The sequence below is a fragment of the Lampris incognitus genome, chromosome 2 (genome assembly GCF_029633865.1).
Source record: "Lampris incognitus isolate fLamInc1 chromosome 2, fLamInc1.hap2, whole genome shotgun sequence".
Taxonomy (NCBI): Eukaryota; Metazoa; Chordata; class Actinopteri; order Lampriformes; family Lampridae; genus Lampris; species Lampris incognitus.
The window spans coordinates 80,493,410-80,511,062 of record NC_079212.1 but is presented as its reverse complement, the minus strand read 5'-3'; the positions used below and the strand labels follow the sequence as shown (position 1 = coordinate 80,511,062).

Genomic DNA, 17,653 nt, shown 5'->3' with positions numbered 1-17,653 from the left:
AGGTTCATCCTGTTTCCTCTGATCATCCTTGAGCTGTTTCTATATCTTGATTGGAGTCCACCTGTAGTAAATTCAATTGATCGGACATGATTTGGAAAGGCAAACACCTGTCTATATAAGGTCCCACTGTTGACAGTGCATGTCAGAGCAGAAACCAAGCCATGGAGTCAAAGGAATTGTCTGTGGACCTCTGAGACAGGATTGTATCGAGGCACGGATCTGGGGAAGGGTACAAAAAAATGTCTACAGCTTTGAAGGTCCCGAAGAGCACAGTGGTCTCCATCATTCGTAAATGGAAGAAGTTTGGATCCACCAGGACTCTTCCTACAGCTGGCCGCCCAGCCAAACTGAGCAATCAGGGGACAAGGGCCTTGGTCAGGGAGGTGACCAAGAACCCGATGGTCACTCTGACAGAGCTCCAGCGTTCCTCTGTGGAGATGGGAGAACCTTCCAGAAGGACAACCATCTCTGCAGCACCCCACCAATCAGGCCTTTATGGTAGAGTGGCCAGACGGAAGCCTCTGCTCAGTAAAAGGCACATGACAGCCCACTCGGAATTTGCCAGAAAGCACCTAAAGGACTCTCAGACCATGAGAGACAAGATTCTCTGGTCTGATGAAACCAAGATTGAACTCTGGCCTGAATGCCAAACGTCACGTCTGGAGGAAACCAGGCACCTCTCATCCCCTTGCTAATACTATCCCTACAGTGAAGCATGGTGGTGGCAGCATCATGCTGTGGGGATGTTTTTCAGCGGCAGGAATAGGAAGACTAGTCAGGGTCGAGGGAAAGATGAATGGAGCAAAGTACAGAGAGATCCTTGATGAAAACCTGCTCCTTGCTTGCTGGTTGTCCATCGTGCCCGATGATGACCATCTTCTTCTATTTGTGGGTCCTTTGGTGGCTGAATAGTCCGATCCTGGATGCACAGTTGCGGTTGCAGACCGGGCATGTAAAAGTGGTGCTGGAGGGGGTAGGGGTAGCTTTGCGAGCATGCCTCTTCGCACGCTTTGCTACACAGTGTTGTGTGCGCTGGTTTTCCATGTACTTTACTCCCTCTGAGATGTGAGAGCGCCAGGTTGTGCGGCAGAAAGCAAGTTCCTCCAAAGAAGAGGGGTTGATCTGACATCTTTTTAGTGTGGTCTTCATTTGGTCTTTGAACCGCTTCTTCTGCCCACCAGCAGTGCGTTGGCCAAGGCGTAGTTGGCTGTAGAGGACTTTTCGTGGGAGTCGTTCGCTGGGCATGCGGATAACATGCCCAAGCCACCTGAGTTGATGGTGTTTTAGGGTAGACTCCACGCTGCAGCTGCCTGCCCGCTCCAACACCTCTGTGTGTGGCACTCTGTCCTCCCAAGTAATGCCGAGGATCCTCTGGAGACATTTTACATGGAAGGCCTCCAGGCTTCTGAGATGGTGGCTGTAGATGGTCCATGCCTCACATCCATAGAGTAGTGTGGAGATGCACACTGCTCTGTAAACAAGCACTTTAGTGTGGAGATTGAGGTTGCTGTTTTGGAAAATCCTTCTCCTTAGACGGCCAAAAGATGTTGAGGCTTGTTTGAGGCGGTGCTGAATCTCATTGTCTATTTTGCAGGTGTCGGATAGCATATTTCCCAGATATTTAAAGGCAGGAATAGTGGCCAGTTGTTGCCCTTCTGCTGTGAAGGTTGTTGGGTGGTTTGGGAGGCCGGCAGTCAAGTGACAAATTACCTCTGTCTTTTGGATGTTAATAATCAGTCCCATTCTCCTGTATGCAGTTACAACTGCCGACAGAGTGTTTTGTAGAGCTTCTGGTGTTTGAGCTACCAGGGCACAATCGTCGGCATACTGTAGCTCAATAATGGTCTCAGAGGTCAGCTTGGTGGTTGCCTGAAACCTCCTGATGTTGAATAGGTTTCCATCGAGCCTGAAGTCAATGGTCACTCCAGCCTGCTTCTCCAGCCTCCTTCGTAACAGTGTTGTAACAGAGACTAAGAAGATATTGAACAGGACTGGGGCTAGCACACAGCCTTGTCTGACTCCAGTCTGCACACCAAAGGGCTCAGAACTGCAGTTCCCTACTACCACTCGGGCCATCATTCCTGAGTGAAACTGTCCAAGAATGGTAAGAAACTTGGGTGGACATCCAAATTTCTTCAGGACTTGCCGCAGCAGGGCCCGGTTAACTGTATCAAATGCCTTTGAGAGGTCTATGAATGCTATGTATAGATCCTTGTGCTGTTCTCTACATTTCTCCTGGAGCTGGCGTGTCACAAAGATCATGTCAACGGTCCCTCTATCCTTTCGGAAGCCGCATTGTGACTCTGGTATGACCTGTTCGGCTACTGCGAGTGTTAGTCTGCGGAGCATGATCTTGGCTAGAACCTTTCCTGCAATGGCCAGCAGTGAAATACCCCTACTGTTGGAGCAGATGGATTTGTCTCCTTTGTTTTTATAAATGGCCACAATGTTGGCATCTTTCCACTGTTGGGGGACACACTCGCGACTCCACACCTCAAGGATATAGAGATGCAGTGTCCTCGTACAGAGGTAGCCTCCTTCCTTGAGGATTTCAGCTGGAATATTATCAGGTCCAGGGGTTTTGTTGTTTTTCAGGGTCTTGACTGCATGTAGGATTTCTTTAAAAGATGGTGGGAGGTCTAGGTCTTGCAAGGTAGGCTGTTCAGGGAGTTCTGCCAGTACAGTTGAGTCCACTGGGGTGGGCTGGTTGAGCAGGGTGTTAAAATGCTCGGCCCACCGCTCCACTAACAGGGCCTGATCCTTGATGAGAGTTGTTCCATCAGCAGACCTAACGGGTGTCAGGGAGCAGTTTCTGGGGCCATAGATGGCCTTAACTGCATCACACAAACCATGCATGTCGTTCCTGTCTGCATGAGCCTGGATTTCGTTGGCTTTCAAAATCCACCACTCATTTTGCAGTTTCCGCAGAGTTGCTTGGACCTCAGAGCGGAGGTCTTGCCATTTTTTCTTGAGAGGTTGGGATAGTGGGTTGCTGAGGGCAGCTCTGTGTGCCTTATGCATGTTGTCCAGGAGGGTGGAGATCGTTCCGGCACTGTCATCAAACCAGTCCTGATGTTTCTTGGTTTTGAAGCCAATGGATTGGGCTGCATTGTCAAAGAGGGTGGTGCTCAGAGAGGTCCACTTTTCATCCATCCCAGACTCTGAGTTGATCAGCTGTTCAATGTCAACTAAGTTGTCGGCTAGAGAACGACGGAAGGTGTTTCGGGTGTCGCTGTTGGATAGTCTGGCGCAGTGGAGTGTTTTCTTTTTTGGCCCAGATTGGCGTCTCAAGGGTCGGACATGTACTCTGACTTTTGTCAGGTTCATACGGTGGTCTGTCCAGCAGTCTGCTCCTCGCATAGCTCTTGTAAGGAGCACGTCTTTAAGATCAACCCGCCTCACGATAGCATAATCAAGCAGGTGCCAGTGTTTGGATCTGGGATGCATCCAGGATGCCTTGTATTTATTCTTTTCTTGGAAAATGGTGTTTGTGATGGTGAGGTCATGTTCCGAGCACAGACAAAGAAGTCTTATGCCATTGAGGTTGACTTTTCCAATGCCGTGGGCGCCAATCACTCCATTCCAATTTTGCATGTTCTTCCCAACTCGGGCATTAAAATCACCAAGCAAAATGACTTTGTCGCTCCTTGGGATGTTGATGAGTATATCATCGAGTGCCTGGTAGAAGCGATCTTTCTCTTCATCATGAGATGGTAAAGTTGGAGCATAGGCACTTATCAAGGTGATGTATCGACATTTTGCAAGGGGTATACGGAGAGTCATAAGCCGCTCATTAATGCCCACTGGTGTTTCTTCGAGTTTGGGTAAGAGACTGTTCTTAATTGCAAAACCAACTCCATGGATGTGTTGACCTCCTAGGGGGTATCCTTTCCAAAAGAAGGTATAGCCCTCTCCTACTTCGTTGAGCAAGCCCTCTTCAAGGAGCCTGGTCTCACTGAGTGCCGCCACATCCACACAATAGCGCTTCAGCTCGCTGGCAATAAGTGCTGTTCTGCGTTGAGGTCTGTCCGTACCATGGCTGATGTCCAGGAGTGTTCTTATGTTCCATGCTGCAAATCTTAGTGGTATAATGTTTGTTTTTCGACTGCATAGTGGAATGGCCCGGCAGGTGTGGTTTCCTGCCCAGGTGCAGTGTTGAGTGGGCAATTTTGGGCCACCTTTTCTAGGCCGTTCCCCGAAAGGGGTGAGCAGTGCGGTCCCTAAATAGGGCTGCTCAGACGCACAGGGGTCTGCCGGAAACAGCTGCCACTCAATCCCAGCTGCTAACGACCGTTGCCCGGTGCCGCTGGCGTGCAGAGTTCCAACTAAGAGCTCCCAGCTCATTCAGACCTGTTCCCGTCATTGGATACTCCATCGCCGCCAGACTTTGTGAGGTCGGGGACTCAGATAGCAGAAGATACCTGCGCAGAGATGGTTTTTAAAGTGGCATGGGGGGTGCGCTTCTCCCAACGCCACATGACTTGATTGTAGAGGAGATGGTTCCGATGGCAAGGGGGATCCCTAGACGACCGGCACCTCCACACAACTGCAGGGGGCTGCCGGAAATCCAGTTTTTCGGAAACCGCCTTGAAGCGTGCCGCCACAGCTTGCTTTTCTGTTGGGGTAAGCTCCCTTAGCCTTATGTCTTCCAGACTCACCCACAAGGCAGCGGGGCAGTGGTTGATAGGTGCCAGGGCGTGTCCACCAGGGTGGGCCTGCACACCATATCTCTGGGGCCCACTGCTGCTCCGAGATCCCCTGCCAGGTTAGCCTGGGGCCGCAAGACCCCAGTTACCATGTGTGGCCACGGGGAGGCCTGGCAGGAGTCTTGGTGAAGGAGAGGCTATGTACTGGCAAGGGAAGGCTTACACGCTAGGATGCTTCCCTATTCGCCACAAAGGCTAGCCAGCGGCAGCAAGCTAAGGGCAGGAGGGACACAAGCGGGTTGGAAGAACACATGCACCTTCCCTCCAACTACACACTGCTGCACTAGACGCATCACAACAACCTGTGTGTATATACACACACACACCTGCTCCAGAGCACTCAGGACCTCAGACTGGGGCGAAGGTTTACCTTTCAACACGACAACAACCCTAAGCACACAGCCAAGACAACAAAGGAGTGGCTTCGGGACAAGTCTGTGAATGTCCTTGAGTGGCCCAGCCAGAGCCCAGACTTGAACCCCATTGAACATCTCTGGAAAGACCTGAAAATAGCTGTGCAGCTACGCTCCCCATCTAACCTTACAGAGCTCGAGAGGATCTGCAGAGAAGAATGGGAGAAATACCCCAAATATAGGTGTGCCAAGCTTGTAGCTTCATACCCAAGAAGACTCGAGGCTGTAATCACTGCCAAGGGTGCCTCAACCAAGTACTGAGTAAAGGGTGTGAATACTTATGTACATGCAATGTTTCAGTTTTTTATTTTTAATAAATTTGCAAAAATTTCTACAAAACCTTTTTCTCTTTGTCATCATGGGGTATTGTGTGTAGATTGATGAGAAAAAAAGGAATTTAATCCATTTTGGAATAAGGCTGTAACATAACAAAATGTGGGGAAAGTGAAGGGGTGTGAATACTTTCCGGATGCACTGTATACTCATAGGGTACTTACCGCTGTCGTGAGGAGCTGCTGTTGTTCTTGGAACCGAAGGAGATGTGATAGGGCACACGATGTGTGTCAGGAGAAATTCCTATTCTCTGGCAGCCTGCCCACTCTAAAATATGAAAGTAAAACACGTTATGCTGTGTGACTTAAGGATAAAAAGGTGCTCTCTTTGTCTTTGGTGGAACATTATGTCAGACTCATAAAACCTGAGACTAATTGACTGATCTTAAGATCCACCCACTAGGGCAACACGTTGTATGTTTTTTTTTTGCCATCACAATAGAAAAATGTGCAATATAAACACTGCAAAGTGCTGTAATATAAGCAATGATCACATTCAGCCTATCACTGGCATGCAAGCTGAATGACCCAACCAGGCAGGTCCTGTTAAACACAGGACGTAGGCTAAATAAACCAAAGAAGAGCTACAAAGAAAACACAAGTTTGGATAACTTTTTTTGGGGGGGGGGGGGGCTCTCCCCTTTTTTCTCTCCAATTGTGCTTGGCCAATTACTCCACTATTCTGAGCCGTCCCGGTTGCTGCTCCACCCCCTCTGCTGATCCGGAGAGGGCTGCAGACTACCACGTCTCCTCCGATACTACATGTGGAGACACTAGCCCCCCCCCCCCCCCCCGACAGTGAGGAGTTTCACCAGGGAGATGTAGTGTGTGGAAGGATCACACTATTCCCTCCCAGTTCCCCCTCCCCCCGAACAGGAGCCCCTTCTTACCAGAGGAGGCGCTAGTGCAACGACCAGGACACATACCCACACCCGGCTTCCCACCCGCAGACACGGCCAATTGTGTCTGCAAGGACGCCCGACCAAGCAGGAGGTAACATGGAGATTCGAACTGGCGATCTCCATGTTGGTAAGAAACGGAATAGACCGCTATGCTACTCAGACGCCTTTGGATGACATTTTGAACACAAAGGAGAATTTGGAACTGTAAACGACAATACTTCTGCTGCATGGAGATACTTTGGATAAAAAATAGATAAAAAAAGGTAAAATCTCACGAATGAAAGATTGCGCAAAAAGAGTTGGGTGATGGTATAGCACTGAGGATGGTATAGTGGTGAGGATCACAATGCTACAAATTGCCTAGTTATCACCCAAATGTAACCACAGGAAGCTACAAGATTTCTTTTTTCAAAAAATATTGAAACAAGTAATGTTAGTGCTCTTCCAGCTCTGTCGCCAGCCTGTTGTATGGTTTCGTGAGCATTACATCATATGATAAACATCTCAAGTAATATAAAGAATTGTCGGGTGAAATCATACACATCACAGTCATACAATATGCGCACAAAGATACTGCGCCAATTTGCATTAGCAGCAGAGGGGGTTTCATGGAATTAACTGTAACTATATCACAAATGTTTCAGGAATATTTGTGATACAATAACAAAAATTCCTGAACTCCGTTATAAATGTTGGAAGTCTGCTGAATTAGAACCATGATAAAGTCCGGCTGATGCCGGACAGCGGACCGTAGGGCTGGGGATCTTTCGGCTCCTCACCATTCATTCCAATTCAGAGGCTACGATGCCATTATAAACCCATTACTGATGCAGCAGCATTTTTGATTTCTATACATGATGTATTTTTTCTCACTGTGTGACTACTTTTAAAACAGCATATTTGTAATGATCCATAATTGAAATAAACAGATGAATTTACTACCGTTAATCTTTTATTAATGCAGGAACAAACAGAGAAGACATGTCAGCTGAATGGTCACGTTTCCCAGCATTGCAAAGAAGCAACAAGAAAAACAGAAGTGTGCCTGTAGCAGCATCCTTGTTGTAAATGAACACAGCCTTCAGCAAGACTTCAGCATTAACTGATAACATAAAAAGCTGCCCTCATTCACACATAAATAATAAAGATTCAACCCACATCCTCCTCTTATGGGCAATAGCACACAATCCCTCAGACAAAAAAAACAAAAAACAAAACAAACATTTTGCTGTATATTAAAATCAAAAACAGATTTCACACAAAAACAACACAGAATTATGTACCAGCTCCCATACAAAACTAAAACTTTCTGTGGAATATGTGGTTAAACAATATAGGGTGTAGGTTGAGTAGGGTGGAGGTTGAGGAGAGCCTGGAAAGGTGGAGGTATGCACTGGAGAGAAGAGGAATGAAAGTCAGTAGGAGCAAGATGGAATACCTATGCATGAATGAGAAGGAGGACAGTGGAATGGTCAGGATGCAAGGAGTGGCGGTGACGAAGGCGGATGAGTTTAAATACTTGGGTTCAACTGTCCAAAGTAACGGGGGAGTGCAGGAGAGAGGTGAAGAGAGTGCAGGCAGGGTGGAGTGGGCAGAGAAGAGTGTCAGGAGTGATTTGCGACAGAAGGGTACCAGCAAGAGTTAAAGGGAAGGTTTACAAGATGGTTGTGAGACCAGCTATGTTGTATGGTTTGGAGACAGTGGCACTGACGAAAAGACAGGAAGTGGAGCTGGAGGTGGCAGAGATGAAGATGATAAGATTTTCACTGGGAGGGACGAAGAAGGACAGGATTAGGAATGATTATATTAGAGGGACAGCTCAAGTTGGACGGTTTGGAGACAAAGCAAGAGAGGCAAGATTGAGATGGTGTGGACGTGTGGAGGAGAGATGCTGGGTATATTGGGAGAAGGATGCTGAATATGGAGCTGCCAGGGAAGAGAAGAGGAAGGCCAAAGAAGAGGTTTATGGATGTGGTGAGCAGAGACATGCAGGTAGCTGGTGTGACAGAGGAAGATGCAGAAGATAGGGAGAAATGGAAATGAATGATCCACTGTGGCGACCCCTAACAGGAGCAACCGAAAGTAGTAGTAGTAGTAGATGTGGTAAAACAATAAATAATGAGAAAATACAAAAAATAGGCCACAATGAAATCATGGAAGTGCAACATAGTAGATGTGCTTAGCTGATGCTGCTGGGATGTGTGAGTTCGTGTAAGAACAGGAGCTGGTCTACATGCTCCACTGTGCAGTAACTACATCCCCTGCAGTAGAGAAGACTCTCTCTGCTGAGACACTGGTGCCTGGAATATACAAGTATCACTTGGCCAATGTGGACACCAGAGGGAACATCACCTTATTCTTCCTACACCACCTGAGAGGGTCCTCAGAGAGAGAGAGAGAGAGGGGTGCGGCACTATGATACTTGGTCACTTCCTCCTCAGTTCCAGCAGAGGCTGACATGGGCTGCTGGACTCCAGCATCAGTGAATGTCTGCCCCAGCAGATCCACTAGCAGAGAGGATGAAGCCTTTCCTCTGGGAGCAGAGGGGCTTTGGTGTTGCTCCTCGGTGGTCTTGGGATGAGGGGTGTGCTCCTCACTCACTGTATGTGCTCTGGGTTTTCCTCCTCTTCTGCTCTCACCTCTTGCTGTAGATAAACACAATAACAACAGGTAAACACAACGACCTTAAATTTTTACATAACAATGTCAACATCTTCAGCCCAAACCACATTTGAACAAGATCATTAATTAACCAAACACAAATTTACTTTTCAAAATTAATGTATTGTTTATGGAATATTTTAATTTGTCAGTTGGATAAGTTAAATAAATGCCTTAAGCCCAAAGTGACATTTTACATGTTTTACATTGATTTTTACATAAAATAAAATGGCAGAATTACCTCTAGTGATGCAGCCTCATCGATCACTCTTCCATACGTCTCCACTCTCTCCTCCTCAGAAAGAAAAGGCAGTTCCTTAAAATGCGGGTCAAGAGCAGAGGCTGTGTGAAGAGTGTTTCTCTCCTGCTCACGGTGGACCTCTTGCTGAGATCCTGGCTGATGGCCTGCTTTATCTCCCGGACCTTTGATGACTCTCCAATACTGTCCTTTGTGTCCTGGATGAGTTGAGCTTGTAATGGGCCAATCAAACACACTGTGGGGGTGCTCTCCTCTGATATGAGAGTAGTTGCATCTTTCATTGGCTTTAAGGCCTTAATAACATCCTCTGCATTTGAGACATCTGCTTCACTGAGAGTGCAGAGGTCAGCCTCTCCTCTCATCAAAAAAAGACATGCATGTTAGGGTTAATACTCCCATCTGCGCCCTTGACTGAGGCAATGGAAAGAAGAACTGGAGTTGGCCCCTGGGCGCTGTAGCTGCCCACTGCTCCTAGCTACACAGCTAGGACGGGTTAAATGCAGAGAGGAATTTCCCCCCACGGGGATTAATAAAGTATCTCAAAATCCTCACTTGAGGAGAGAGTAAGGTGGCACAGATCACAGGGTGTTGCTCCAGAAACATGTCAATCATCTCAAAAGCACTGTTCCACCTGCAGCTGATGTCTGTTTTCAGCTTGTGACATGGCAGACCAAGTAGCTTCTGCTTCTCCTCAAGCTGGTGTTTTGCAGTGGTGCTGGAGTGGGAAAAACATGGTAATACGTCTGACCTTCCCCAGTAGCCTTGATACAGTAGGCAACTTGAGCGCTTGCTGAGATGCCAGATTTAGTGTGTGGGCATAACATCTCACTTGTAGGAATTTACCCAGTTGAGTAGCAACGGTCATGTTGGGGGTGTTATCAGTCACTTAAACTACATGTTTGGTAGTGAATTGCCATTCTTCTGCTACATTCTGTAACAGCTCAGCCACATTTGCACCCGTGTGGTTCTCACACATTGCTCTTGTTTGGAGCATGTGAGACACGAGCTGCCAGTCATCGGTAATAAAGCGCATGTATGGTGACAAGATTCTGTAGCAATAGATGTCCATGCGTCGCATACTATTGCTATCCTACCCACTTTCCTCAAGGATTCCACGACTTTGGTGTTGATTTCGCTGCAAAGTGTGGGTATCGCTGTATCAGTGAAAAAAACGTCAAGATGTTGTATCTCGGCTCCAAAGTGTGCAGCATAGCACGAAAGCTCTGGTTCTCCATGACTGAGTAAAGGTGCAAATCATTGGCAATAAAAGTTGCAAGTGACTTTGTGACTCGCTTCGCCCTTTCCAAATTCGGTGGAAGTTTTGACATCACTTTTGATATCACAATTGTTCTCTGGTTGGCAGCAACTACAACCGGCTGTTTTTCCTCCAACTCCGGGTGGAAACGCGAAATATGGTTTCTCATGTCTACTACTACTACTACTTTCAGCTGCTCCCGTTAGGGGTCACCACAGCAGATCATCCGTTTCCATTTCTTCCTGTCTTCTGCGTCTTCCTCTCATGTCTGTTTCTCATGTCTGTTCCCAAAATATTTCATTTTAGTTAGACAACTTGCATACAGTGTGGCTCTTGTCCAGGTCCCTTTTCCCTTCAACTTCATAGAAGCCTTAATGCCTCCATACGCTGGCTTTTAAGCCAGAGGGTGCCGGTCAGATTGTATTCAACTTCAGTTGTTCACGCTCAGTCATCCTCACCAAACTTGAAGAAGTAGCCTAGCTTAGAACGTAAACATGATGCACATATTTTACGTCCGTTACGTTTCACCAACCAGTTGATTCAGCAGCAGCCGTGAGGAGCATACAGCCCAGTCAAGAACTGAACAGTAAAGGAAAGTGCACATATCTTATACACATCTTATGTAGGAGGTACAATCTTAAGGGATTGGAGACTGCAAGGTGGTCACAGGAGAGAACGTAGCTAGGCAGCATCGGCTGGTGCTCTGTAGGATGACTTTGGAGACCAAGAAGAGGAAGAGAGTGAAGGCAGAGCCAAGCATCAAATGGTGGAAGTTGAAGAAGGAAGACTGTTGTGTGGAGTTCAGGGAGGAGTTAAGACAGGCACTGGGTGGTAGTGAAGCGTTGCCAGCTGGCTGGGCAACCACTGCAGAAATAGTGAGGGAGACAACTAGAAGGGTGCTTGTTGTGTCATCTGGACAGCGGAAGCAAGACAAGGAGACTTGGTGGTGGAATGAGGAAGTACAGAGGGAGAAGTTGGCAAAGAAGAAGTGGGATGGTCAGAGAGCTGAAGAAAGTAGACAGGAGTACAAGGAGATGCAGCGTAAAGCGAAGAGAGAGGTGGCAAAGGCAAAGGAAAAGTCATTTGGTGAGTTGTATGAGAGACTGGCCACTAAGGAAGGAGAAAAAGACCTGTACCGATTGGCTAGACAAAGGGACCGAGCTGGAAAGGATGTGCAGTTGGGACACTGTGGTGTTGTGCATATAAAAGAAATTGCATGCAGTTAATTCTGGTGGCCAGGTTTGGATGCAGCTATTGAGGAGCAAGCCAAGTCGTGTTCAGCATGTCAGAAGCTGAGGAATGGCCCACAGCTTGCACCACTACACCTTTGGGACTTGCCCGAAGAATGATGACAAAGGACTCATATAGACTTTGCTGGTCCAGTGGAATGCCACATATTTTTAGTGGTTGTTGATAACCACAGCAAATGGCCTGAAGTTGCAATAATGAAGAGCACCTCATCTGAGTGAACCATTGAGGAATTAAGGTCCACCTTCAGTTGCTTTGAACTGCCACAACAGCTCGTGAGTGATAACGGCCCACAACTGGTGTCGCAAGAGTTCAAGTTCTTCATGAAAGCCAATGTTACTCAGCACATCAAGTCGGCACCATTTCATCCTGCTACCAATGGTCATGCAGAGAGACTAGTACAGACTTTAAAACAAGCTTTGAAGTCCTCGCAAGGTAACAGATCTCTTAACAGGCATCTCAACACATTCTTGTTGACGTACAGAAACACACCTCAAGCTACGACAAAGGTGTCTCCTGCCTTAGCTATGTTGAAGAGACAACTCCGTACCAGGCTCAACCTACTGAGACCCACCAAAGACAAAACAAGCTGTGCAAACTCAACAGTGGAGAGACATGTTAAAGCCAAACACAGCAGCTTCACAGCTAGAGAGACAGTTCTTGCCCGGAACTATGCCAGAGGACCAAAATGGTACCTGCGACAGTTGTGGCACAAACTGACCCTGTGTCATATACAGTGGAAACCAATGATCGCATCATCTGGAGAAGACATGGAGACCAGCTGTTGCATACTTCTCGTTGCTGCGATGACATCTCTCCGCCGAGGAACCCAGAGCTGTTACCAGAGATCTACCAGGATCCTCCACCATCACTGCAGCCTTCAGTGATACACACCACTCCAAGCTCACCTGTGTCTATAAGAGTGCCTACTCCAGACATTGATTCTAACAGGCAGGGGCTTATATAGTCCCTGTTCTGGACTCTTTTAGTCATTGTTTGAGTTGAGACCTTTAGTCTGTCGACGGACTTTTATTTTGAAGTACTTCCTTCGCGACTGGGAAATTGTAAACAGGAAGTGTTATACCGTCTTACCAGTGCATTGTGTGCCGCAAAAGGTTATCCACCATCCTTGATTTTTACGTCTTGATGCACGCAATGTTTGTAAGTATTTCAGTTTATGTGGCCTATATTTACTACATCATTACAAAGTCTATCCCATTCATTTTTCGTTTTATCTGTAGTATGTTATGCCGTGTTGGTTTGTGCTAGCTTGCTATGTGTTAGCAGGTTCCCTTTTGCTAGTTGTATGCTACGTTATACCTATCTGTATATTAGTCTACAGCTCTTATTTCGTGCACTGAGGCACTCTTATTTGTATTTTTGATATATGTGTTCATTTTGTGTACTTACTTTATAGTACCTTCAATTTTGTAACTGTGATGTTATATTGTGTTTGTATATTTCAGTTTCACCTTTTGGCAAGTAAACATCATAGCTGAATGGACAGTTGGGTTATTGCTCAGATCCTCCGAGACCAGTACAGTCCCCAAGTAGAGACACTGCAGCTGTTGATGTTACCACAGGTCGTCGCTATCCCACTAGAGACAGATGACCTCCAGAAAGACTGACCTTTTTGTTTAGTCTAGAGGCTAACCCTTGACATGGGGCAGAATAAACCCTGGGTTAAGTCCAGGAATAGAGGCACTCTACCCTCTTTCCCTTAGTTCATATAATAGGCTATGTTCTAGACCCATAATGTTGTTATTATAAAAGAAAATACCACTGGCTACCGAGTTTTATTTGAAAGAGCTTGACTTTTGCTAAGGGAGCATTAAAGTATAGGGGAAGGAATATGTTGTGTATTGAGTATTAGTTTTTCCCAAACGGCACTCTGTAAATTCCGCCGTGGACGTCATTGATATGTGTAACCAGCCTTTCAGAAGTGTGTTACTTAAGATGAAGCTCATGTTCACTCCTACTCCTTTCAAATGCTTGTTTACTGAATAGTTGTCACTAATCCATAGTGAGTATACAACAGTTTGGAGACAGTGGCACTGATGAAAAGACAGGAGGCGGAACTGGAGGTGGCAGAGTTGAAGATGGTAAGAGTTTCATTGGGAGTGATGAAGAAGGACAGGATTAGGAACAAGTATATTAAGATGCCCCAACCACCTCAACTGGCTCCCCCCTCCTTTGCGTTGAAAGGAGCCAGTCGAGGTGGTTCAGGCATCTGATTAGGATGCCTCCTGGGCACCTTCTTTTGGAAGTTTTCCGGGCATGTCCAACTGGGAAGAGACCCCGTGGTAGACTCAGAACTCACTAGAGGGACTACTTGTCCAATCTGGCCTGGGAACGCCTTGGGATCCCCCAGGAAGAGGTGGAGAGCGTTGTTGGGGGGAGGGATGTCTGGAGTGCCCTACTTGGCTTTCTGCTACCGCGACCTGACCCCGGAGGAGCGGCTGATGATGAATGAATGAATGAATGAATGAATGAATGAATGAATGAATGAATGAATGAATGAGTATTAGAGGGGCAGTTCAGGTTGGACGGTTTGAAGACAAAGCAAGAGAGGCAAGATTGAGATGGCGTGGACATGTTTGGAGGAGAGATGCTGGGTATATTTGGGAGAAGGATGCTGACTATGGAGCTGCCAGAGAAGAGGGAAAGAGAAAGGCCAAAGAGGAGGTTTATAGATGTGGTGAGGAAGGACATGCAGGTGGCTGGCATGACAGAGGAAGATCCGTAGGACAGGAAGAGATGGAAAGAGATGATACCCTGTAGCGACCCCTAATGGGAGCAGCCGAAAGTAGTAGTAGATGTACGTGGTACTCACATAAATTATTAAAACACAGAAAAAGTTGATATTGTATTTTGTCCATAGAAAACTAATTTTGAATGTAAGGTTTACAATGTGTGTGTGTGTGTGTTGGGGGTTAGGTCTGGTCAACTTCTGTACTATTCTATAAATGTCGCATGGCTATGATTTAAAAACAAAGGTGGCTGAATGAATTTTGATTAAATGTTGTGAGTGACAGACCGGGAATTCCATTAGGATTCATGAAAGCTATCCATTTGTCTCGCTAATTAGTCCATGGGCCAGACGATATTTCGGTACACTCAAGGTGGCAAAACTTACTTATAATTTTTGAAAGGATCCATGTCTGTAGATGATATTTTGGTATGATAACCATTCCTGAGTGGCAGCTGTATCACAGTTATCAGCTCATGAAGTTAACCACCCCCTAAAGTAAATTGCATTTTAGACGCTGGTGCATATCCTGGTTTAGCCTCATGGTCAGGACATTTTTCAATGTTCTATAATATTGTCTTTGGTATCATTTTAAAGGGGACCTTCTTAGCTTTCATTCAAGCCCTGTTGTGGATATTTCTCACAAATATAGAGGTCACTTGAGCTCTTCAACCCGTCAATAACACACATCTTTCTGCAATTTTCGCCTAAACTATATACTTTCTTTTAGCCCTGTGGCATCTAGGAATATCAAGGACACAAAACACAAAAACTGGAATACTCACAGGACTGTAAAGATTCAGAAAATGTATAATATACCCATACTATTTCATTGTGTGAGGTGATTGTGAGCCTTAAATGAGAACTAGACCAAAGCCAGTTAGGTCACAAACTGGTCTCTATACATTTGTTTAAATACACAATCAAAATACATGATAAAAAGGAATACCATAGTGAGGTAATGAACTATTTTAATATTTTAAACAACATTGACATTTACATATACTTAGTCAATGATACATGTAATCCCATATCATTAGTGGGTATTTGTAATGGTAATGGGTAGGGTAATGGGTATATGTGAATATGGTTACATTATTGTTATCAAGCTCTGGGTAACCAAGTCCAGAATCAACATCCTGTGCATCAATAGACTACTACCACAGTAATACCATCAGAATCATCACACTGTCATTCATCAAACTGCTCGTTTCTCTCATCATCTGACTCCCCAAGTTCAAAGTCCAGTTCTGGACCATCCTGCTGTTTTTGGTTACTGCAGGTCTGTAACCTGCACATGTCTGTGCATGGAAGTCCATTCGACAGGCACATGCAGCTTGGCATTTTGCATGAATGCACACACTTGCATGTTAGCATTTTCAAGACCACATCTGGTGCAGGTGGGGAGCGCATCCAGTAAATGGCCAGCTTGCCTTCATCGTCTGTCCATCCATACTCAGTAGGGCTTGGCACCACAGGGTTAGCCTGCAGACAGCACTTCCATATTGCTGCCTGATAGTTGGCTCGTTGAACATGCATAAAGAGACAGTCTCTACATGGTGGCAGCTGGCTGGACTCAACCTCTCCCCTTTTGGTGCAGAAGAGCTGGTAAGGCAGTTTGTTCACCTCAGCAGTGCTGCTATTAGCAACATACATCCGACAGGTGAACTGCTCAATTTTCTGGAACAGCTCATCACTCACATTCCATGTCTGTCCCAGCTGACTAAAAGTCTCTTGGCAGGAAGTGTGCTTTCTCACTATCTTCAGGGCATTCAGCTTCCCTCGACCAGCGAATGCACTGACAGTGTCGCAGCCTGTGAAGGCATGTAAGCCAATTAGGCTGTCACAGATGCTGTCTCCAAGTGAACTTGCCAGTTTGGTGATGTCGACAAACCGTGTGCGGTTCTGAGTCCCAAACTTCTGGTAGATGGGACAGGTGATGTCCTTCTGGAAGCCAAGACAAAGCACCATGACATCAGTGTCCTCAGCTGTGATGATAACTGACTTTGAGCCCGCATTTGCTGCATGCAATGCATGCAGGAGAAGACGGGTGTCAGCTTCTTCATGTGTGGAGTGCAGTTCTGCTGCTTCCTCACACCCATCTTCTGTCAACTTGTAGCAGGTTTCCTCACAGGTCATGTACAACACCTTGCCATGCAGCATAGCTCTGTATCGTGGGAGTTTCCACTCTTCCACCAGAAACTTGATGAGACTGGTCTTGTTGGAGGAACTGCACAGAAATTTTCTCCACTGCTGGACGTGGTGTCCCCCTGCAAGATTCTTGTACTGGAGAGTGATGTCTCCACCCCGGTTCAGTCGTTCAGCATCTTTGATCGAAGTCTGGTGATAGACATCAAAAACAACATCGATCCTCCCACTCTGTGCTCCCTCATGGAGGACCTGGGTCAAGGCTGACTCTGCCACCTGTGCAAAGGTTTTGTTGTTGCCATTCATTTTTTGGACCAGGCTCATCCCATCAATGATGGAAGTAGATGGGATTGGGATGTCTTCTGCAGGAGATACATTCTTTTCAAGCTCTCTGGCAAGTGCAGCCTTGTTTGTTTTTCGTAAGGACCCATCAGCATTTGCCAGTGCCCATGGTAGTGGGCCCAATGGGTAGGCAAGGACATCCTTCAGATTCACCTTCCTGCTTTCAGCCACCAGGATCATGTGACTGAAAAGGTCCAATCTGCCTTCAGAACCACATCCTGTGCTTTCTTTCCATGAGCTTGTTTTGTGCTGACATTGGAGAATGTTTTCAGACTTTGCTTGGTCATCTTGTCGTGGAATTTCACAGGTGGTGGGTCTGCATCTAACCTTGTTTGCTGGAATGCTTGGTAGGCCTCTTCTCCTTTCTCAAGAGCTCTCAAGAGATCTATGGTCACATCAGGTGGAGCCATGTTGCCAGTGGAGAGGCTAACCAAATCAATCTCATCAGGGGACACAGGATTGAGCCAGTTATTCTCCATAAGGTCCATGAGAGACTGGACATCTGCTTCATCTCTCTTGATCCTTGGACTCTGTAGATCTGGATGAGACCATTTGCACCTGCCTTGACCTGTCAGGTCTCTCAGCTGTCTGAGGTACATGCTTCTGTACTCAGCTGTGAGATAATATTTGGTCACAGC

The 17,653-nt window shown here is 46.5% G+C and overlaps 1 protein-coding gene across 1 annotated transcript in view; it reads right to left on the bottom strand.

Annotated features, from left to right (window-relative positions):
- The window catches only part of dnajc14 (DnaJ (Hsp40) homolog, subfamily C, member 14), a 44,666-nt gene that overhangs the window by 1,972 nt on the left and 25,041 nt on the right, over positions 1 to 17,653 (bottom strand). Inside the window, exon 6 of the mRNA XM_056274316.1 lies at positions 5,617 to 5,719. Within this exon, the coding sequence (XP_056130291.1) occupies positions 5,617 to 5,719 (103 nt within the window). The remainder of the gene's footprint in view (positions 1 to 5,616; positions 5,720 to 17,653) is intronic.